The sequence below is a fragment of the Panthera pardus genome, unplaced genomic scaffold, assembly GCF_024362965.1.
Source record: "Panthera pardus isolate Hobbes unplaced genomic scaffold, ASM2436296v1 HiC_scaffold_15, whole genome shotgun sequence".
Lineage (NCBI taxonomy): Eukaryota > Metazoa > Chordata > Mammalia > Carnivora > Felidae > Panthera > Panthera pardus.
This window is the reverse complement of record NW_026526710.1, coordinates 71,297,658-71,320,436: the sequence shown is the minus strand read 5'-3', so window position 1 is coordinate 71,320,436 and position 22,779 is coordinate 71,297,658. Positions and strand designations below refer to the sequence as shown.

At 46.2% G+C, this 22,779-nt stretch overlaps 1 protein-coding gene across 10 annotated transcripts in view; it reads right to left on the bottom strand.

Annotated features, from left to right (window-relative positions):
- Positions 1 to 22,779, bottom strand: part of NEDD4L (NEDD4 like E3 ubiquitin protein ligase) — a 341,630-nt gene that overhangs the window by 44,404 nt on the left and 274,447 nt on the right. For 3 of the 10 annotated variants that reach the window (XM_053902769.1, XM_053902770.1, XM_019463919.2), the window contains 10 exons: positions 21,782 to 21,914; positions 20,208 to 20,384; positions 16,943 to 17,017; positions 15,252 to 15,311; positions 9,991 to 10,122; positions 9,368 to 9,487; positions 8,086 to 8,283; positions 2,643 to 2,720; positions 1,076 to 1,130; positions 913 to 966 (listed from right to left, as the gene is read on the bottom strand). In XM_053902769.1, the coding sequence (XP_053758744.1) occupies positions 913 to 966; positions 1,076 to 1,130; positions 2,643 to 2,720; positions 8,086 to 8,283; positions 9,368 to 9,487; positions 9,991 to 10,122; positions 15,252 to 15,311; positions 16,943 to 17,017; positions 20,208 to 20,384; positions 21,782 to 21,914 (1,082 nt within the window). The remainder of the gene's footprint in view (positions 1 to 912; positions 967 to 1,075; positions 1,131 to 2,642; positions 2,721 to 8,085; positions 8,284 to 9,367; positions 9,488 to 9,990; positions 10,123 to 15,251; positions 15,312 to 16,942; positions 17,018 to 20,207; positions 20,385 to 21,781; positions 21,915 to 22,779) is intronic. The other 7 variants (XM_019463932.2, XM_019463922.2, XM_019463934.2 and 4 more) reach the window with 5 other exon arrangements.

Below are 22,779 nucleotides of genomic sequence, written 5' to 3'. Positions count from 1 at the left end.
CAGCCCGCCCCCTGATCCATTTAAGACTTCCACTTTTGGTGTGATTGTGAGCCGCTGGGGTTCTTGCTTTGTTTATTCAGTTCCTGTGCCTCAAAGTGAAAGTGTACAGGACACTCATTCAGTAACCCCCAGAAGAGGCACAAGACCTAGGAGACAGTGGCACTCCCCATCCACGAGGAGTCCTTGTGGCCAGATTTCCCACCAGTGGCTCATCAGTGTAGTTTGGGTTAGTTAAGAGAACGTGAGGCTAGAGAAACCCGGTGTAGACTTGTGGTTCATGAACCAAATGAAAATAAAGATCAAAATACTACCAACTGCACACATTTGTAAATATAATTCAAAACTTCTTTTAAATATGTATTTTTCAGAAGTTTTAAGGGATACGCAAAAACATATATGCTCCCCTGGAGAACATGTCACTTCAAAACAACAACAACAACAACAACAACAACGACAACAAAAACAAAAAACCCACTGCCTAAAAGCAAAACCTTTATTAGTTTAACTTTTAGTTGAAATGAGAAACCACGCATTTATTCATAGGTGATGGAGCAAATACGCTATCATTTCAAGATACGAACTGTGTATGTATTAGTGCGTTGGGTGCAAAGAAGCATGCCATGAATAGAAAATAAGTCAGAATGGGCTTCTTGCCATAAGACCTTTGAAAGCAGTGTTTAAGAAACTTAACATGCTGCTTCAAGCACTGCTCACACAGATTTTCGACTCAATCATGACTTCTAAAAGCTTATTTTCTATTACTAGAGTGTATTTATTAAAAGCGCAGAAATCAAGGGGTTATCTACCCCCCCAATTTTTTTAATTAAAAAAAAAAGTTAATAGGCCACAAGATCAAATCGGGTGAAAGCCTGATGGGCTAGTTTAAAGCAAACTTAGATGAATGCACAGTACCGTACGAGGGCACTGATTCTCTGGGATCATTCTCTCCACATAACACCTGGCTGCCTAGACAAAGAGTGAAATGACAAACCTTTCACTATAATATTTGAATGACTCCCTGCCCCCCCATCCCTTTACCTGCAATGCCTATGTGTCTATAAAAGAGCCTACTTACTATGGTCAATATAAAACGTTCGGCCATCCAAGTGAATTCTTTCTTCCCAACCAGGCTGGTATTAGAAGGGGAGAAGGTGGGGGGGGAGGGGAGGGGGAGGGAGAGGGAGGGAGGGAGGGAGGGAGGGAGGGAGGGAGGGAGGGAGGGAGGGAGGGAGAGAGAGAGAGAGAGAGAGAGAATCCAAACATTAGCTAACAGTTCCAAAAATCAATGGCTAAATTTAAACACTCTAGGACACACTTTTTATTCTTCTCTTATAGGGGTGCAGTTTTAGGTTATAAATAAACTACAAACATTTCAAGTTAACTCTTGACCACATGTTCACTAGTCTTAGAAACCTTCACTCACTGCATGATGAACAGGAAACGGGTTCATATTTCAAAAGCCTCAAAGGGAAACTTCAGCATTCCATGCAACAGTCGAGTTTAGGATTGAATAAGCTCATTTAATTAAATGAATATTTACTGAGGACTGAAGGGAGGAGGAAGGTTAATTTAAAAATGTCAGAGAGATGCTTTAGCCCTGTCACCAGGTGGCTGAAAGCCCTCATACGGAGATTCTCTGGTGCGGGCTCTATTTGGACTCAGGAACTAAATGGATTTGGGTATTTTTTCCAAGGTAAGGCTGGTGTGCCCTCATTGTCTCAACTGTGCCTACTTGCTATCGGAAACTCAGGAGTCCAACAGATCAGGACAACACGTTGCCTTTCACGTCTTAGCTGTCTCCGGCACTCTCTGGGTTCTTTCCATCTAAACCCAGGAGCCAAACAGATTCGGAGAGAGTGAGGGATATTTGTATAAAACCTGCTGAGTAAAGACTGAGCTAACTTTTCTAGATTCAAGTTGTGCCATAACATACCACACACCGGGCCAACAGAAAAGTTCTTGTGTTTGGAAGATCACCATCAAAGAACTCCCAGCACCCTCATTCTAAAAGCGTCTCAAGTCCTTGCCCGCCCCTGCCTACCTTCCTGCCCTTGTAAGGCTTTTGGACTTGGGGAGGGCTGAAAAGGACGTATGGCGCAAGTTTCGTGCAAAACCCAAATAGCTCAACTCCAACTTGGGCCCCCAAAGAGAATAAACTGATAAAAAGTTAAATTTATAAAACAGTCCTCAACAAGGAAGAAAAACAAGAAAAACAGGGACCGCAGGCTAAATGACTTACAGAAACGGTCTGTGATTACTTAGGCCTTTTTCTCCCACTGTTTTTAATGTGTCCATCCCAGTGGCTAAATTCGCAGTAAGGACAGAACTCAGTGGTTGCTGAGTTACAGACTAAATGCGCACTGCTCAAACTGTCACGTGTAGAGAATGTCCCTTACATCCTAGTTACCGAGTCTACTTTCTACTAGCTGCTAATAATACAGAAACCTCTTTCACAAGTACTGGGCATAAACTGTATGTACTATCAGAATTCAGCCATTCACCCATTCCTATTAAGAAACTATAGACCAGCGGGACCCCAAAAGCCTGGACAAAGGGAAGGCCCACAGCGGCTCCCCATCAACACCGGGCAGATGAACGGATACACATTTTCGGACTTGTCCACGCGTCTCCAGTGTACTCACAGGAAGAGGGCCAAGGTCATTGGGGTTTAAAGAGGCCTTTGACCGCATATGAACTGGAAATTTCAGGCGTGGATCTTCCTGCAAAAAAAATGGACAAGGCAGAAGACGTTAAGAGTGGTTCTGTGTGTGCACTCACTGGTTCCTCCCCTTCTGGAGCTGTGTGTTCCAAGGCAACCAGGCCGCGTGCAGGGATCTGCACTCTTGCCTGCATGGGGGAGGGGAGGACCTTTCTTGGTGTAGGGAGGCTGGCTGACCAACTCGCAAGAAAGATTTTACTCTTCTTGTCCTTGGTGAAAGCAGGATGGTGAGAAGATTTAAACAAAAGGTTAAGCATTTTCCCTGAGACCTCGAGCAGGTGAAGAGGAAAAGTCCCCGCAGCGATGTTACCATGGAAACCAGAATGGAGGGCGCCAGTGAACTGTGAGGCTCTACTCTGCAGAAGGAATAGGGACAGTGGTTTGAAAATCTCTCGGGTCTTGAGCTCTGTGTGAGGGCAGCCAGCCTTTCCAACGGTGCCTGGGTTTCCTGCTGCCCGCCCTTCTAACTCCTTGATCTAGAGCAGAGAATCTGAATCTGGGCCGACGGTCAAGTCATGTTTTGCCCAGACGTAGATGGCCTCATCACAAAAAGTTTCATATCCCTACTAGAGAACTTTCCCGAGAGTCCTGATCAAACTCTGCAAATTAGACTCCCATTTACATCCTAATATTCAAAAGTTTGCCAAAGATTTTTCTTAAGGGGTATGGCTCATAAGATACTACAAAGAACCCACGAAAGAGAAATATATGTACCCTGACATCTTGGGTCGTGCTTTCTGACTTAGAAAGAACAGGCAGATGGATCATCTTGCAACTACCCTGCTACGAGCTGGGCACAGGATCTCTGTTGCTTCAGATGAGGAAACTGAGCAAGACAATGAGAGCATGCCCGGAGGCTCCGACCCAGAGTCTGGGAGCTGCCTCTCACTTACACAGACTCAACAAAAATGCGATGGAACGCTGAGAATTCCTATTTTCAACTCCAAAGATTAGAAAACAAATAAGACTCAGAATAGGACATTGTCAACCAAGTAAGCCTGAGATTGAAAACAAAACAAAACACCCAAAAACCGATTTCAATTACATTAAAACCTTTGTTGCTGTCAAAGTACTAAAAGGTTTTCTGCCTCAGCATTTTCCTAAGTCAACAAGAAAATGAAATAATCGGTATAAATATTGGAAAATAATAAAACTCACTTTGTGACTGATAATGGGTATGAAAATGTTCTAAAAATGGATTATGGGAATGGTCGCACATGATTGTTCAATGGTCTAAAAACCACTTGACTGTGTATTTTAAACAGGTGAACTGTATGACATGTGAATTATACCTCGAGCACGCTGTTAAAAAAAAAGTCCCAAGTCAACAATATAAACTCTTAGTATCTGGATTATAACAAAGTTATAGATAGATTTTTTAACTGGCAAAATCTACAAAAAAACAAACCCCAAATCGAAAACTAAAGCCAACCTTTGCTTTCTATTAACTATAGCACACTACTACGAACTGAAGAAGTAAATCATGTTAGCGGTTTATGATGGCTATGGACCCTGAACCTTACGGATATCCTTTTTTAAAGGGGAACCAGGGGCATGAAACAGGTCCAATATTCCCTTGTGTACCGGGACACATACAGGACAAACGAATACACTAAGAGTTTGGATTTATAAGGTCCAATTAACTGATAATTTGGGTAAATATTTGTGATAGGCTGAAACTTGGAGCTCTAAGCTCCACAAAAGCCACCCGCTCAGGGATAGCTCACAACCACAGGGCCCCCGGCCCCCCCCCTCCCCACCGCGACCCCCCTAACCCCCCCCCCCCCCCAAGCCACTGACTATGCTAGCTTCTGGACACCGCACACAAGACCGGCCGTGCCTTGGAATCACACACACACACACACACACACACACACACACACACACACACACACACAGGCTACTGTGAAAGACAATCGGTAAAAAGCTGGTGATTTAAAGCACACACAAATAGAAAGAAGAGGCTGAAATGACAGAAAAGTGCCAGGGGATGGGGGCGAGGAGCATGAAGTATAAAACTCAATCTCACAGGTCTGCTGAAATGGCCTTGCATAGAAACCCAGACTCGGTAGAATGGGAGGGTTAGAGGCCCTCGGGGTCACATTATTTCATTACACCATCACAAGTCAGAATGACGGCAGCAGTCGCTGCCTTCCACCAGGCTCTCAGGGCTAAATCTAGAGGGCACTATTGAGCCCATCCTCCCAGCACGTCCCCTCAACAAGGAGGTAGGCTCCCCAAGGTAATGGGGCAGGTAACAGCAGCCAAGGCCTCGCGAGACTGTGACAACTTTAGGGAGGACAGTAAGAATGCTGTTTCAAATGGTAGAAATAAAAACGAAAATAAATGAATAAAATACGCAAACCCCACTGGGTAGTTTCTCCCTGTCCCCAGGCACAGGAAAGCACATTATTTCACTATTTCACAACTCCTTCCCTCAATACAGTTGGAAGAGTTTTTAAACAGAAGGCGAAGACCATCATTTTAAAAAAGGGGCGGCGGGGGGGGGGGGTTTCCTAGCAGAATTATTTAGAAACTTATAAAATCTGGGGACGCTGGCTGGTTCAAAAACCAGCTGTGGTTTTTTTTCCTTCCTGGAAGAGGTCAGCAACCATGCCTAGGCTACGCTGAGTCTTATTAGTTTGGACCTGGGTAGAAAACAAACCGGCAACTTCATTAAGGTACATTCTTGCTTGCTACAAAAATAAGCCAACGCTTTGTCCTGTAAAAGGCAGAGATACACTCTTACATACATGCTTTTGGCTGCTTCCTTAGCAGAAGAATGAACAAGTGAAGTCCTCTCGTAATCTCCCCTCGGGCACTTGGTGGCCTCCCGCATGCGTCCCTGGCCCTGCTGACCCAGGTAGAAACAGACTGATGCTCACTGGATGTGGCCTGACTTCATCCTAGACAGACCGCTGGCAGGCTGCCTGCATTAGCTGTGTTTGTGAAGGCTGTGTTTTATAAATAGACTTCAAAGGGAATTTTCCCCTATCGATGCATACAAGGGAAACACTGGCCTGTGTCTTTTCATGTTGCTGGTTAATGCGGGAATCAAGTGCACACAGGCTGATGGGGGCAGAAGTGGTATCTTCATTATTCTCAACCTGACCTACCAGTTTCTCTTCCTGTTTCCATTGTAGTGTTCACATTCTACGAATAGCTACGCTGTTCTCTTTAAAAACAAACAAAGCCAACCCCACGCCAACTCCAAACAGATTCTAAGCTGAAAATTATCTTTCCCCTTCCCTCCATCTTTTATCATAATAAACCAGCAATGGGGAGAGTGGCTTCCACACAGAACATTGTATACAGGCCTTTGTTTGGGGGGGGGGGGGGTAGGCAGCCATGTGCCGGGGCATCTGACTGTAGGGAGGTAGGGTAGTAACTTGTGGAATTCCCAGTTGCTACCTTCAGGGTTTTCTACAGCGACAGCAGCGACAAAATACTGTTTCAACGCATTAAAATTTTAAATCGGTGCCATCAGTGAACACCAAGTATCTTGGGTCGAAGGGGGCAACTGGAAATTCAAACTGGGTTTCATTCAGCACCGATGCGGGCAATAAATAAAGCCAAGTGCTATTTAAAATAAGAGCTGTCCAGTGGCAGTCACAGGGCAGTCGTGGCGTGAGAGACTGAAAAGGTTAGGAGGCTGGGCTGCTAAGCTAGTTCAAATGACTCAAATCACAGCTTATGCTGGCAAGCCACAGCGGCTCCATACACTAATCCATCTACTGCGACAGTATTTACCCCTATTTCTGGAGCTCCCCTGGCTGGCCGAGGGCTGGAAAGCCCAGCGGTGTTGGAGTGAGTAGATCACCGGCAGGAAAGCCGAAGGTTCTGTGTCCACGAGGGCAAAGACCTAATACCCAGTCTCTATTGTGTCTATTTGGGCACCAAACAGGTGCCCATTGTTCACTCTCAATGTGCCCCCCCCCCCCCCAACCTGTACTATCACCTTCAGGCTAAGAGGCAAGTCAAACAAAGCAACACGCTAGCAGATGCCTCAGCAGGGATCAGGAGCTTACTACATGAATGTCACCAGATCTAAATGACAGATTCCCCTGGCAGGCCACTCCTGTACCTCCAAAGAGGAAGAACTTTTAGAGTGGTTCTCACTAAGGAGTCTTGAGAATGTGTGGGGAGCATTTCTGGTTACCCCCCCCCACCCCCCACCGGCAGGGGGACGGGGAGGAATAGTGGCTTCAGGCTTTTCAGTGACAGGAGCCACGGACGCTAGATGCCCGGCAATAAAAGGCACGTTCCCGCCCCCCGTGCAGAGAATGTCCTCGTGGAGACATGCTGCCTCACGATCCACTGGATTTTAGAGGGTGAGCCCTCTAGGGACTAAGTTAACATACACTGCGGGCAAAGTGTGAGTGACAATCCAGGTCACTTTGGTTCAGGTGTCTTTCTTAACACAATGTTTACTGCTCTACTGACTATACTACACTAAGGGTCTTCTCTAGAAATGGGGATTTTAAAGCGTGCGTTCACTGTTAGCCCAAGCTAACAACCACCCAAACTCAACCGGCTTTCACATAACGTCAGTTCTAAGCACGGATGACAGAGGTCAGAGTTAAGCTCTGTATCCAGAGAGTGAGAGAGGGATAGGGACAGGAAGGGACAGGGACAGGAAGAGGGCAAACCTCCCGCAGCATCGGAAATAGAAACAACAATACCAAGTTTGGTTTCCTCATAGGTCCAGAGATCACATGATAGAAACAAACCGCTCACTTCTAAAAGGACTACGTGTGGTGTTAAATAAGGCACCGCGAATTCAGCTGAAGAAATGGAAGAAATGACAGAGGCACGGAAAGTTCTACACAGGCACCTCTGATTAATCTCGTCATGCTCACACGGAGTCTTTCTCCTGGGGGATTCAGGGGCACGTGGAAGGGGAACAGGATGAGAACAATCAATTTTGACAAGATGCTCACAAGGAGGGGCCATCAGATTTACAGCCAAACTCCTCAGCGCATCTCTTGACCCATAATTAGAGGACAGAAAACGCAGCACAGAAGTGCGAGACACCGACCCGATGAGGACGGTACAAACTTAAAAGGACAAACCAAATGAAGATGATCACGGCCCTAAAAATGCAAAAAGAAACTGATGGAAGAAAAATGATTAGCATGCTTAGAAAGAGATTAGGATACCTGATACAAGGACAGCATCGCGAGAAGTGAGGCAGTAACATCAAATCGCTGGCACTGGGGGGCACGACCCTTTTCCCCAACTACGGCAAACTGTCGGGCTCAGTGAGAGATTTCTCTGCGAGAACTACGGACACCGAGGAAGGAAACCCAGGAGTCCATACCAGACCTCGGGAGGAAAACGGAACCAAATAAAAGCAGCAGCCTTACCCACGTTGTAGTCTTTGTGTTATGGTCAATGAAGAAGGGCCGGCCGTTTGGTGCTATCCTCATTTCCCAGCCGGGTGGCAGGAAGCTCTGTGTGACTTTGTGTTGTGGTTTAGGGGAGTTGTAAGGTGATGGCTGTGGGGACTGTGGATTGGAAAGGGTATCTTTCACAGCCCGACGTACGGGTGAATCCTTGGCACCCTAAGGAATAATAACGAGCATTAGAATTCTTACCACGAGCTAGCCCGGAGGGGTCAAAATGTACCTGGGCATCAACGAACGCCCGTCTTTGGAGAGGGACGAGGGAGAAGCTCCAAAAACCTGCTTCGGTCATTCATTTCACTTTGAAACCACTCTAACTTTCAAGTTTTTTTTTTTTTTTTTGGTTGATTAAACGCACAACGTTAAGTACTTATAACCGAGATCCGTGGACAGCTATTCAGCACACACCCAAAATCTTGTTCTCTGTTGAACACGACGGATGGAAGGTTTACAGAGGCTGAAAAAACGCATGCCCCTGCTCTTAACGAGCTCACAGTCTAATGCGGAATGGGTTGGCAGTCTTCAGAGCACAGAAAGAAAAACCTGGACCAACGGAGACAGCCACCCGGCCTTGCATGGCTGCTACCCGCTGAGAGCCCATTTGGACGAGATCACAGCCACTCCCAGTCATCGGCATCCTAAACCCAGGGGACGGACCCACGGCCATCTCTACGACACAGTCAAGTTCGGAGCTTCCAACATTTGCTCTCCGGCTTCTCTCACTCTGATACTGGTGATGTTAAGGGACGGCACGGACCCCACACACACAGGAGAGAAGCACAAGCAGGTGCCCAGCAATGGTTTAGGGACGCGAATGTGCATCGGAAACACGTATGCCCATACAATGACAGGCCCTACGGTCGAAAGGAAAGAAAATGATCAAAGCAACGGCTATGTTTTCAAACGCAATGTAAAGCATTGGTATTTGAAAGAGTTATTATGCAGTCAAGAGTGAAACACAGCAAGAATGGAGCAAGTTCGGAAGAGAGGCGCCCGCTTCCAGCACAAGGGACCGTGGCGGCAGCCGAATGAGAATGGGAATCAGGTGGGAGCCCACGGACGCGGACCAAGGCGAAACAGAGAAGCGTGAAGTAAGGCCGCACGAGAACACCCTGCACCACGGACACAACGGCTGATCAGAGAGGGGACAGGGGCTGCAAAACTCAAATCCAAGGGAGGCGAGAAGAGAGAATGAGAAGTCCCGGGGACAGAGCGACCCGGTTAGACGAGGCAGCCTTCTCACCTCCAGTGGGGCAGATAAGGTTACAGTCGGCGAGCTGAGGCTACGGGGCCGGCGGATCTGAGGCTCGATTAGGTGGTTGTTACTGTTTGTGGCGGATCCGGATGCACCATCTTCTGCGAGCTATTTTGGAGGCAAAAACAAGTTAGCTTCACAGGAGGATCCCCTGTGCACGTGATTGGGAGCGTGGACCCAAACAACAACACAGCCAGCAATAATGAGAGGTCTGGCCTCTTCGAGTGTGGAGGAAACGATCACACATAATAATGGGGGCAGGGATGGGGAAACACATCCAAAGGAAATAGAAATGAATCACTAGCCCAGCCTAAAAACCAGCCTCAGAAATAAAGGGGGCTGGGAGAGAAGCTATACTGTGATAGGCTCTTACTTTGAAAACATCTTTCCATGTCACAGCTTAAAACCGCATCTAGGGATGGACTGATCTGAGGACCGAATTCTTCCTTCGGGGCGGTATTATGCTGAGAGTAACACGTTTTTTGGGGGGAGGAAAGATTTTCTCAGACACGGGTTCTCTAGAACAACACATTCACATCGGGAACCCTGAGCTCATGTACACTTTGGCTCCCGTGGCCTGTGATTTTTAAGTTGTAGGACGATCTGCATACCTGCATGATAGGTCGAGTCCAGGTTGTGGTTCGATTGTTATGATTGACATAGTATGTGCGTCCCTTAGCATCTTTTCGTTCTTCCCAGCCTGAAGGTAGGCCCGGCGTGGTATGTGCATAGGCCACTGATGGCTGTTTGTGTAAGAAATCATTATTATTTAATATCTTGCATTTGCTTTCCGATCAGCTTAATAAAGTCATATACACCCAGAAAACTACTTGCTCTAGACCAAGTAAGTTAATTTGACCAAAACATTAGTGTCTGGAAAAAAGGCAACGGATTTCCAAAGGCTTCAAGTCTACTGTGAAATGAACCCCACGCTGCTAGGAGGTCCAAAAATCTTACCTACATCAGTTGTAGAGCCCCGAAGACTGAAACGTCAAGGGTTGTTGTTGCTAACGTGATCGTAAGAGAAATATACAATCTATTTCAGCTACTAAATTTTATTGTCAAACCGCATGTTACCCAGAGGGATTGTCCTGAACATTTTTTCCTCCATATAGTTGCCACGGTGATCTTCTCCTAATTCCTAAACTCTTCATCGGCTTAGAGCCCTTCCTCTATAGCTTTCAGGGGAAAGAATACAGTCTTCTCTCTAGGAGGCCTGTATTTGCACCAGGGCATAGAATCAGGAGGACTGACCAGGACAGCAAGTGGCCAGGCAATGTAGGTTAGAATTCCAGAGGGTCCCCATAACCGAGGCAGCGTCTGCTCCCGTCCTCCCCTACGGCGGGTCTCTCTTTGAAAGGAGAAAAGGGGCTCCTGGCTGGCTCAGTCGGTTAAGTGTCCGACTCTTGGTTTCAGCTCAGGTCATGATCTCACGGTTCGTGAGTTCAAGCCCCACGTCGGGCTGTGTGCTGACAGTGCGGAGCCTGTGTGGGATCCTCTCTCTCTGCCCCTCTCCTGCTCATGCTGTCTCTGTCTCTCTCAAAAAAATAAACTTTAAAAGGGTGCGTGAAGCACACATGGATCCTGGGTTTAGAGACACGTCCAGCAACAGAGTGACTGTATTTGGACAGTCCAAGTTAGATTGCAAAAGGACTCCGGAGACACTTTTGTCTGTAGGAAGCAGTCTGAGAAGTGCCCTCTGGGTGGAGACACATCGGAACAACAAGGATGCCTCAGTGACTCCTGGAGGGAGGAGACGGACGTTTGAGGTGAGGAAGTCCTGCGTGTACGGGGGCCGCATAGGAGATCTGTAACTGAGAAAGGGGTGCTACCCTGAGGGCGGGGGCTCAGAGACAACAAGCCAATCGTGGCTGCCGAGACTCCTGGGAGAACGTACAAGAAACAAGAGGCCAAGCATCAGGAATAATCTCTTTCATGAGGTGACAGAAGGAAGCTTCTTCTTTTTGGGAACGGTCTTCCCTAATTAGGATCTTGTGACCGACAGGTGTTTTACCAGGGGCATACGGGGGTGAGGATGTCAATCTTAGCCCATCTCTTAGCATACCTCCGCGTGCGCATCCGATCGTTCACGTCCACTACCAACACTGTGCCTTGGCAAAGAGGATGGTCAAAAGCACGCTCGGTGACACTGCCACGTAACCTGGGGACCTCGGTGAATGAGGCTGAATATTCTGCTTCATGAGCTTGATGGCACGTTCTAGAGAAAAACTACCTGAGCCACGGAGCAGCTGCCTCAGTGTTTATTCCCAAAACGTTGTTTACCGAGCAAGGCAAGAGTATTTGTAAGAGAACTTTCTGCTAAATCTGTAGCAACTATTTTCTTGGCATTCTTCCAGATTCGGTCCTGAAGGCTCTACGAATGGTTAATTCCAAGACTGTGACCACATGGGTTCTGGATCTAGGTGTGGGGCCACCACACGAGAGAAAGGGACATCAGCACGCAGACTCGATCCTTCCATGAGTATTGAAGACACATGACTTCACCTACAGCCTTCCCTACCTGAGGCACCAATTCAAAAGAGCTATTTCTACGGCTACTTTTCCCCGGGGCACTACCAAAACTGGACTCCGCTGAACTAAGTTAGAACCCACATTGGAACCTAAGTGGTCAATTCATATTTTTGGCCAAGTATGGGCTATCAATCTAACCTCCTGCTGCTTATATGACGACCAAAAATGCTTGGGTTAAACGGGAGACTAAATGGAATCGGCTTTCCTCCTCCCTACCGAGTTAATTTGTGGGAGAGGAAATCAGATAGGCACTCAGAAAGCTCTACTCTGGAAACCATCAGGATAGCGTCAAAGTTAGAGAGTCCCCAGAAAGGATACTTATGAGGAGACTCATGGAAGAACTTGGATGTGCTGTGGCTAATCTCAGAACTGAACTCTAAAGCTGCAGAACCTCCAGCACCAGGTTCCTTTCACAGTCCAGTTAATGGGACGAATCGGTTTCTGGAAACGAAGAGCACAGTGCAGGAGAGAACACTGAATTTGATTAACGTGTTCATTTCACCTTCCATTGAGAATTGAATCGGTGCCCTATCATCTAGTCCCATTTATGTGTGATGGTGCTATTAAATTCTTTCTTTATAGATTTCCTTCTAAATGACCTTGGAGAACAACTTGTGCCAGCAAGTCCATTTGTGACTCACAGCACTGCCCTCACCACAAGCAGCAGGGGAGGAGGCAGGACTCAGCTCTTCCAGACAGATCATGCAAGAGACCCAGCCCTGGAGCTGAAATCTGACTTCTGTTGTGAGAGAGAGAGAGTATGTGTGTGTGTGTGTGTGTGTGTGTGTGTGTGTATGTTCACATGTGCATGCCATATGACCTCAAGAGACAAGCTCATTAATCAAGAGACAAGTTATAAACTGTTAGCTGAATTTAACAATTTCACAGCTTTTCATCTGAAAATACTATTGTGTTTTGGCATTGCCCAATAGCCAGTTAACGATGGCTTCCCAGTGGCTCCATTTCTTTCATTAAGACGAAGAACTCAATTATGGATAAACTGTAAAAGTTTCAATATGCTTTTAAAGATGGCAAACAGTTTCGTACGATCACAGATTCTCCAAGGTTTGCTCAAACCCTGCTATACCGCTACCTCAGTGTATTTTTAGGTACGTTATATACAGAAAAGTCCAGAAGGACTGTGCTATCCCCCTCCTTTTATCTCAGGGAGGGTTCCTGCTTGGCCAGCTGGAAAGGGACACTGGTGTGTATCATTTGTGTATATACGCCAGTGTGTATTCATAAACCAAAGGGCTGTAGTTCCACAGGTGAGGATCAGGGCTTGTTCATTAATGCACTTGTTCATAAAAGCACTACCATGGAAAAAGAGGTACGGTTAACACAACATGGTGCATTGTGCCCAAAGGGTGGGGCGTGGGGGTGGGGCTGAATGTTCACTAACAGAGGAAGATTATATAAATTGAGGTGCATTCATATCACTGGATATTATTCAATTATTACCATGTCCCAGAGGAAGGACCGTAAGTGACAAATATCAAGTTGCTAACTGATGTGTGTAGAAGATCCCAGTTGTGTGTGTGCATGCACGAGGAGAGGGTGTGTAAAAGGGGGAAAAACTTGGTAAGAGAAGGAACTGGAAAAGATACTTTCAAACCTGTCTCGATTTCTAATAGCCATCAGATAAGTTGGTTTATTGCAGCCGAATGATCACCAGATACGTGGGAGGCATGAGGGTAGGTGCAACACTTGGGAATGACTACTACTCAAGCCCTTAAAAATAAACAAATCCGAACTCATATTTTTAATTCACTGCTGGACGAGGGGGAGGGCACAGGCAAGAAGAACACAGCAGTGGCAGGGGCCACAGGACCTCGTTCAGATGGGTCACTCTGCCCTGCCAGGTACCTCTCACCAAGGAGCCCAGTGCTCTCATAATTCGGTGCATCCTGCCACTTAATATCCTCAGCTATCACAACACTCCAACACTAATGGCAGATCCCATGGCCCATAAAATGCAAAAATGGATGGTAGAAAATGCTCATTAGCCCTGGATTCTATTAAAATTACTTAATGAAACGGTTCTGTCCACCTGGCAGCAATTCTGCTGGAGGCTGAGCCTGGCCACCTAGCACATGACTTTCACATAAATCACAAGCTCGCTAGCTTCCACTGGGCTTGGTTTTGCTGACTGCCCATTTGATTTTCCTGTGTGCAGTGCTGAGCGTTACATTCTAACAATATAACTTAAGTTGGTCTTTTAAGTCCACATCCTGCAGAAAACCAGCAATTGTGTACGTATTTAAAGGTATTCTCGGGCGCCTGGGTGGCTCAGTCGCTTGAGCGTCCGACTTCAGCTCAGGTCATGATCTCAAGGTCTGTGAGTTCGAGTCCCGCGTCAGGCTCTGTGCTGACAACTCAGAGCCTGGAGCCTGCTTCAGATTCTGTGTCTCCCTCTCTCTCTGCCCCTCCCCTGCTCATACTCTGCCTCTCTCTCTGTCAAAAATAAATAAACATTAAAAAAAATTGTTTTAAAGGTATTCTCAAGTAATAAGCAGTTATAACCAACCTAACAAGGGTGACACAATTAGGAAAATTCTTCCAAGAGTCACAGTAGCTCAAAGCATAAACTATAAGCTAGCCTGTTGTCTGGGATCATGCAAAAAACAGGCAATTAAAATACATAGTCCTGTTCAAGTTACCCATAAACATCAATACTAAAAATTATTTAAAATAATGAGCAAGAGTAACAGATACTTGGCTTAGAGAAACTAAATTTTAAATTTCTTCATTATATTCCCTCCTCTCTCTCCCCCTGAATTATACGAATCCTCGTTCCCTCCTGTGAATAGAGCTCCTTGTAGCAGAGCAAGATTCATGCTCACCATACACAAATCTAACCCAGGGTTTAAAATCTGGTACGGGGAGCGGACGGGAGAGGTTGGCTGTGCGCACATCTGGGAATCCACAGGGACAACGGCATGTAGTTCCTGTGGCTTCCCTATTCTCTTCCAACCAAATTATTTTGCTCGGGCATTCTAACAAATCAGAAAAGCTTACCAAAGTACAAACACTCAAGACAGAGATACATTCTAGTATATGTGCTGCCGAAACGAGCATGGCAGAAACACACTCCAAATGGTCAAATTAAATGCACTTAATCGAACCTTGACAGCATTCCTAACAAAACGACAGGGGACTAAAAATCGTCTCACCCAGTACCTGTGAACTACGTGAAAGTGAATTTCACACGTATAGCTCCGCGGCACAAAGAAGCTGATCTTACCCAAAAAAGAAAAAAGAGTACATTCACCATTGTGCACAATGTTAAAAACCAACCCACGGTTTTGTCGTGAATGTCTGATCTCAAGGGTATCATTACCGTTGGCTCCTCACCACCTGTGACAGTTGATGAACGCGCTCTCCTAGCTGGGGCACTTGGCTGTTGAATGACAATTTACATCAGTGAAATGCACTTAGGGAGACCACCCACTGCTTACTGAATCAGGAATCACTGGTGATGCAGCCAGTAAGGCAGGTGATGTGGATCTGAATCCCTGAAATCCACCCTATTCAAATAAAGCTGAGCAACCACTCACTGATGACCAGAAGAAAAAGAGAAACGCAATCGCCTTCCCACCCAGAGAAGGCTCCGCCTGCAACATGATTCGGGTAAACAGTGAACTGACAACCTCAGAAACGTGAGATGTATTATTCGAAAAAAATTGAAAACCACCATGGTTTTGCCCCTACTGTTAAATAACTAGCGGATTCTTCAATCTGCCAAACTCGTAATTTGAATAAGAGGCCACTGGTGATCAGTGAGTTTACAGCTTTACAGGGTACAAGGCAAGAGGGAGGAATCAATAGTTTTCAGGAAAGTGAGCTTTTTGGGCAAATAAAATTGAAACTGATTTTGAAAAGGAGAGAAAGTGCCATTAATTCATCAAGGAAAGTCACGGAATCATCAGATTGAGGTGGATCCCCTCTCCAAGGATATCACAGCTGATTATTCTGGTTTTGGGGGACGCCTGTACTAAAACCATCCCAGAAAGCATGCGCTTGTCAAGCTTCTGATCAACCAGCCCATTCTATGTGCACCACAAACTGAGTCTGCCGTGTTGATTATTCACTTAACCAGTGTACTCATGAACCTGTTCTGTTACCATTAAAGACTAAAACCCAGGCAACAATACCCTTTGTAGTAAAAATATACACGACACGGTAGATACCATGACTGCAAAAACTCTAAGTACGATCTTTTTTCCCTTTAATTTCGTAGAAAAGTATTAATGCCAAAAAAATAATCAAGGATTTGTATTACTAAAAACAAAAACAAAAACAAAAACAAAAAACCACACTGGATAAGGTCAGACAAGTTGAACATACTAAAACCACAAAACATTTTCTCCTCCAAAAGGAGAAATAGATTTACAAAAAAAATTGTAACGTAAACGCCAAATGTCTCTCGAGGCAGTCCTGGTCTGCCTTCCAGTTTGCACGTTCATTTTTATTTTTGTCCCATATTGGGAAACACAGGACATCCTTCCATATTTGCTGCTAGTTCTAAACACTGCAGTAGAGGGGGGAGCAGACTGTAGCCAGTTCAGTAGTCAGCAGAGCTGCGTTTAACAGAGAAAAGTACAGGCGCTTTGTGGGTTAAGAGCTTAGGCCATTAGTGATGAGAAAAACCACGCCCTGCAAACCGGGAAGAGTTCTTCCTGTTCCAAGGGATTCCTGTGTGACTGGAGCACAGTGCTGGGAACTCAGTAAGTTTAAAAGAAAAAAAAGAAACGAATTATTAATACGCTTTTGATTAAGTGGTAAGCACATCAGAAGTGGTATTAATTTGGGTGGAAAAGCAAAGCAATGAAGTTTTCAGCATTTCAGAGACTAATAGAGCTCTTTGTATTCGGAATCCACTCTCCTTGGGCAATTTGCTAGGAAATCATCCGGTCTCTCGTGTGCATAGAGAACCGATTTACACAGGAAAAACTCTTCCTCAGTAGCCCAGATGATTTCAAACACAAGCCCCAAGGGCCAACCGGATGGCTGGCAAGGGGCGTGGGTTACCGGTGGTAGATGAGCTTGCTCGGCAACGGTGTCCGTCACGCTGCAGGACCGCAACCTTGAGGACGGTTCTCTTTGCTGAAGGGGGGAAAGGACACGAAGCGTCGTGAAAACACAGGCCCAGAAACAAGTTTCGTTGGTTTAAAAACTAAGTCAGGCGAGCCTATTGAGTGTTCTTTCATGTGAGAAGATGATTCGGTGAGACACCGTCTCTTCTGGGCCATGAGAATAATCCCTCAAGCAGTCGGGTGGGTAATCTTATGTGTCATTACGAGTGTTTGCAGCAGACAGAAATTCTGACTGGTCCTTAGGAGGAAGTAACAGCAAAAGTAGGAAAAAGAGGCCAAAACAGGACAGGGGACTCAAAAGGCCAGGGTAACACTCTACTGCTTCTTTAAGAAATGGCAGTAGGGGTGCCCGGGTGGCTCAGTCGGTTAAGCACCCGACTTCGGCTCAGGTCGTGATCTCACAGTTTGTGGGTTCGAGCCCCGTGTTAAGCTCTGTGCTGACAGCTCGGAGCCTGGAGACTACTTTGGATTCTGTGTCTCCCTCCCTCTCTGCCCTTTCCCGGCTCACGGACTCTCTCTCTCTCAAAAATAAATAAACATTAAAAAAATTTTTTTTTAAATAAAAAAAGGGGGGTGGCACCTGGGTGGCTCGGTCGGTTAAGCTTCTGACTTTGGCCTGGGCCATGATCTCACGATTCGTGAGTTCGAGCCCTGCGTGGGGCTTGGTGCTGACAGCTCGGAGCCTGAAGCCTGCTTCCAGATTGCGTGTCTCCCTCTCTCTCTGCCCCTCCCCTGCTCATGCTTTCTCTCTGTCTCTCGAAAATAAATAGATGTTATAAAAAAAACTGGCACTAGAGGGGCGCCTGGGTGGCTCAGTTGGTTAAGCACCCTGCTTTGGCTCAGGTCATGACCTCATGGCTCGTGGATTGGAGCCCTGCATCGAGCTTTCTTCTGTCAGTGTGGAGCCTACTTTGGATCCTCTGTCCCCTTCTGTCTCTGCCCCTACTCTGCTCATGCTTTCTCTCTCTCTCCAAAATAAACATTAAAAGGGGCGCCTGGGTGGCTCAGCCGGTTAAACATCCAACTTCAGCTCAGGTCATGGTCTCACGGTCCGTGAGTTCGAGCCCCGAGTCGGGCTCTGTGCTGACAGCTCGGAGCCTGGAGCCCGCTTCGGATTCTGTGTCTCCCTCTCTCTCTGCCCCTCCCCCGCTCATGCGCTGTCTCTGTCTCCAAAATAAATAAAAACAAAAAATAAATAAATGAATAAATAAATAAAACTAAAAAAAATGGCAACAGGAAGCTAGCAGTCTTGCGTTTTGCTCTGGGATGCAACCTTGGGGCAAACTCTAGTGTGATGTGAATAGAGGAAAAAATACTGATATAGATCGTTCTTAAACATTACTATTGACAAAGGATCAGTTGGAATCTAAGGCCAAAAAACTCAAATGTGGTCTTGTGCTACTTCCGAAGGGTCAGTTACAATTTTAGCTTCTGAATCGAGTTGAAGTCGTACAGAACAGGAATGAGGGAAAATAGCGAGGTTCCTCTAAAACATCTAGTGTGCGATGTATAGTGTTCCTCTCACTCGTTTGTATTCGTCTATCTTTTTCGAAAAACAGCCAAGAGACCCCATCATAGAATGGCAGTGGGTTACACAAAGGCCAAGTATCTAAGTGGCAGCAGATTCGTCCATGGGATAAGTCTGTAGGTACTCGTTTTTAATACTTCAGTACTCACTTTAATGATAAGCAAAAGGGGGTAAGGTCAAAGAAAGACTCTGTGACAGCGACAGGGGCCTATTCAGGCCCTTCCACAATGGTTAGGTTAGCACGAAGGGTTCCTTCTTTAGTAAAAGTTCATGCTACTGTCCTTGAATACAGGGTGATCCTGACAAGCGAAACTGAAAAAGAGTCTCGTGTTCTCTTTCCAAGACATTCTCACTGAACAGCTGAATCAGACGCAACACCATCTTAAAATAATACGGACTCTTGCACTTGGATCTTAAAGATATTGTGTGCAAGTTCAGTGATTAAATGCAGGTGGTCCCTATACAAAGAACTAGAGATGCTCACTTAATACTCATGCTGAAGAAAACGAGGAGCTTTTTCTTGGTAGGCTACAGGTGTGCATCTGCTTAGGTTCTTGCATTGCTTACGACATTCCACACGTTTTCAATACACGGCTTCATTGCTTATGTTGTTTCCACAGCGACAGTTTTCACCAATTCAAATATCCCACATATAGCATTTTTCCCTGCCCTTTTAGTATTAGATTTTCATCTCAGTGGTCTGTCTCTTTCTGCAGAACATTTGCAAAATTTTAATATAAAACCACATTAACCGAGTAATCACTGCAACTCACATAATACGGGCCAACGGTAAAAACACCATAACCGACAGAGTAACGATCTTGTGAGCGCTTACTTGCTTTTACATCAGATGTAGTCCTCTTATCCGTGCACATTCAATACGGTTGTAATAATCACTATTTTTCTAGGATGCCATTTTCTGTGCAGTGACCACTGTCATTTACTGTTATACATCTTTAAGTTCAATTTCTCGAGAAACGTGGAGAGTTGCATTTGTTCTCAACTCTATTCACAGGCAGGTATTTTTCTATGGACTTTTCATGCCCTTCCACGATGTGTTATCAAACATGGAGGTCTTCATGCTCACTGTGCTGCTTCTCACTGGGGCTTAGCCCTATCTGAACTTTCTAGGAAGAGGCTCCCTGATGGTTAAGAACCCAAGTTCAAATGTTATCCTGAGGTCCGTGCCTCAGCTGCATGAGCTTTCTTAAGGATTCGTACTCTGGGACTTAGGGGACGTCTTCCGTCTCCCATCCTAACTCTGTCTTGGATGGGTCCCTTAAACTTCATCTGCGAAGTGAGAACGATAAAGTGGGCAGCAGGGTACTTAAGAGGACTAATTAAGAGGCCCGATGTCTCCCAGGTCCCCCTGTGAAATAACCACCTTTGTGATGGAGGCACTATTTACGAGCCTCTGGCTGGGAAAAGAAATTCAAGGTTAAAGGTAATATTAACAGAAATGGACTCTTCTTGAGTTCTTTACAAATCAAGAAAGATTCTCACCTGCTTGGACTAATTCTGTCCCCTGAGGAAGGGGGAACTTTGGAAAAGGTCACAGTTCTCTGGGAGCTGGAAGGACCTTGGTCATTATTTGCATACAAGAGTCTCTTAAAACGACAAGAAGTGATAAAATATTTGCTCAACTTCTCATTCAAACAAGACCATTACTTACGATCAAAGAACCAAACTGCTCCCCATTGGAGTCTGGAGTGATCTGAAGCCTTCTGCTCAGCTCCTCAGACAGCTCCTGAGGGCTGGTCCGGGACACTGGAGAGGACGGCGGAGGGGGCAGTGACAGACTGAGGGAGTCTCCAGTGATGTTCACTTCCTCGGAAATGGTCTCCCAAGGCTATCAAGGAACAAGATGCTGGGGTAAATGGTAGGAGCGTGGGATCCTCTCGTCACCTTGCCAACAACCACCACCACCGTGATAACTATAATTAACATTTACTGAGTATTTAAGGCGCACACAATCTTCTAATAACCCTGAGGAACATGTGACTACTACCCTAATTGACAGGTGAGGAAACCGAGGCACAGAGAGTCACCTGTCAAAGAGAACAGAGCTAGGAAGTGGCAGGGTCAGGAGTGGATCCAAGGGAGCCTGGTTCTAGGGGCTGTGGTCTTAACCCCTTTAAAACACCACCTCTCTGAGTGGTGACTTACTTCTAGTACTGGTTACTACATGGGTGGGTTAAAAATGTTCTCAGAAATTCATGGATGACTTCCATGGATTTTCTTTTACTGTAAGTGCTGAGGAGTCACTGTAAGAGCAGCAGAAATGCTATAAGCTGTAATTAAACAGTGGTATTAAGTAACTTTTAGTGAACTCATTATGGCATCATTGATTTTGCTTTTCCAGTGTTGATCACTGCAATATTTTTATGAATGATCTTCATAAAACACTGTCTAAACAGAATGGATTTCTACTAAGTAAACACAGTTGTTAAGACTGCACAGAAGTAATTGCTCCACAACTGGTAACTGCTAATTTGTTGTTCAATTCATAATCCCCCCCCACCCCCCGCCCCGTAATTTACCACAAACATTTAAGGGGAAAAATAGTAAACGTTTCTGAATTCACCCAAATTCCTATTTTCCCAGCAATAAATCTCTTTCACGATGTCAAAACTCCTTAGAAGTATTTGGTACCCAAACGTCATTTAATTGCTCACCTATGACAACCACATTGCCACTCACTAAGATACAGTTAGACTCTGGGGGCAGGTAAATAATAAGGTGAAAATGTCTTCTGTTTTTTTTTTTTTTTTTTTTTTAACATTTATTTATTCTCGAGAAAGAGAGACAGAGCATGAATCCGGGAGCATCAGTGAGAGAGGGAGACAGAGAATCCGAAACAGGCTCCAGGCTCCGGGCCGTCAGCCCAGAGCCCGACGCGGGGCTCGAACTCACGGACCGCGAGATCGCGACCCGAGCGGAAGTCAGACGCCGAACTGACTGAGCCACCCAGACGCCCCCGTAAGGTGAAAATATCTTCAGATTTCCAATGTGTTCTAGAAATAACGTCAGTCCCTTCTGTAACAAACGGGTACACGTATTCATCAAACTTGACTTTTCCATGCACTTCCTAAATTGATATCCCAACGGTCGTCAGTTGGCTGTGAGGCCACCATCTTGAATTTTTAGACAGCATTTACCATGAGAACATATCAGGACACAGAATCCACGTGGAGCCCACGGGAAGGAGGAGCTGCGGAGGGCAGAGGGTGCGTGGGGACGTCTTACCTCTGGGCCATCTCCGCCCTCGCTGGGCTCCGGCTCCAGGTCCTCACTGATGTGTCTGCGCGAGCGGAAGCGTCGGTGCGCGGCCTCCTGGTTGATCTGCCTGATGTTGCTGTCCGACTCGGAGGCCACATCCCTGGGAGCATGGGGCGAGGGGGAGAGAGAGACGGGACAGCCAGTGTGGGTATCTGGCGCCTTCTGCCACAGTCCCGCGCTCGCCAGAGGCCTCCCACCCACTAAAACGCGGCCGCCGTCGCGTCCAACACGGACCACTCGCTGGCCGTTACGTGTGGGAATTCGCCCAACACGAACTGGTTGGAGGATAGTTCTGGGTTCATCTCAGTCAAGGAGACAGCGCGTTTAAATGCATCAGCACAACGTTTTGAGTATTTCAGGCAAATAGCACAAAGTGTACTTTAGTGTTTAAGAAATCACAGCCCTCTGGGGCGCCCGGGTGGCTCAGTCGGTAAGAGTCTGACTTCGGCTCAGGTCATGATCTCATGGTTCATGGGTTCAAGCCTCACGTCAGGCTCTGGGCTGACAGCTCAGAGCCTGGAGCCTCCTTCAGATTCTGCGTGTCCCTCTTTTTCTGCCCCTTCCCCGTTCGCTTGCTCTCTCTCTCTCTCAAAAAAAAAAAAAAAGAAAAGAAAAGAAATCACAGCCCTCCATCTTTTTGCTCTAGTGAGAAGGCAGGCTTCTCAAAGGACAGGTGACTGACTTGGGGCCAGTCAGTGGTGGCCCCTCTAAGAGTCCAGCAATGACGAGGCGGCAACTTTAGGTTGGCAACGATTGGCCAAGGAGCAGAAATAGTACAAACTCGAAGCCGGGATCTGGAGAGAAGTGCTCCTGACCCAACATGAAATTTTTAACATGAATTTTTTTTTTAGCTGTGCGGATCTCATTTTGACAGAATCTCAGGATCATTCAGGATGACACTGTATTTCTCCCTATTAAACCACTGTAAAAAATTCACTCAGACATCAAGTGATCATTTCCCAAAT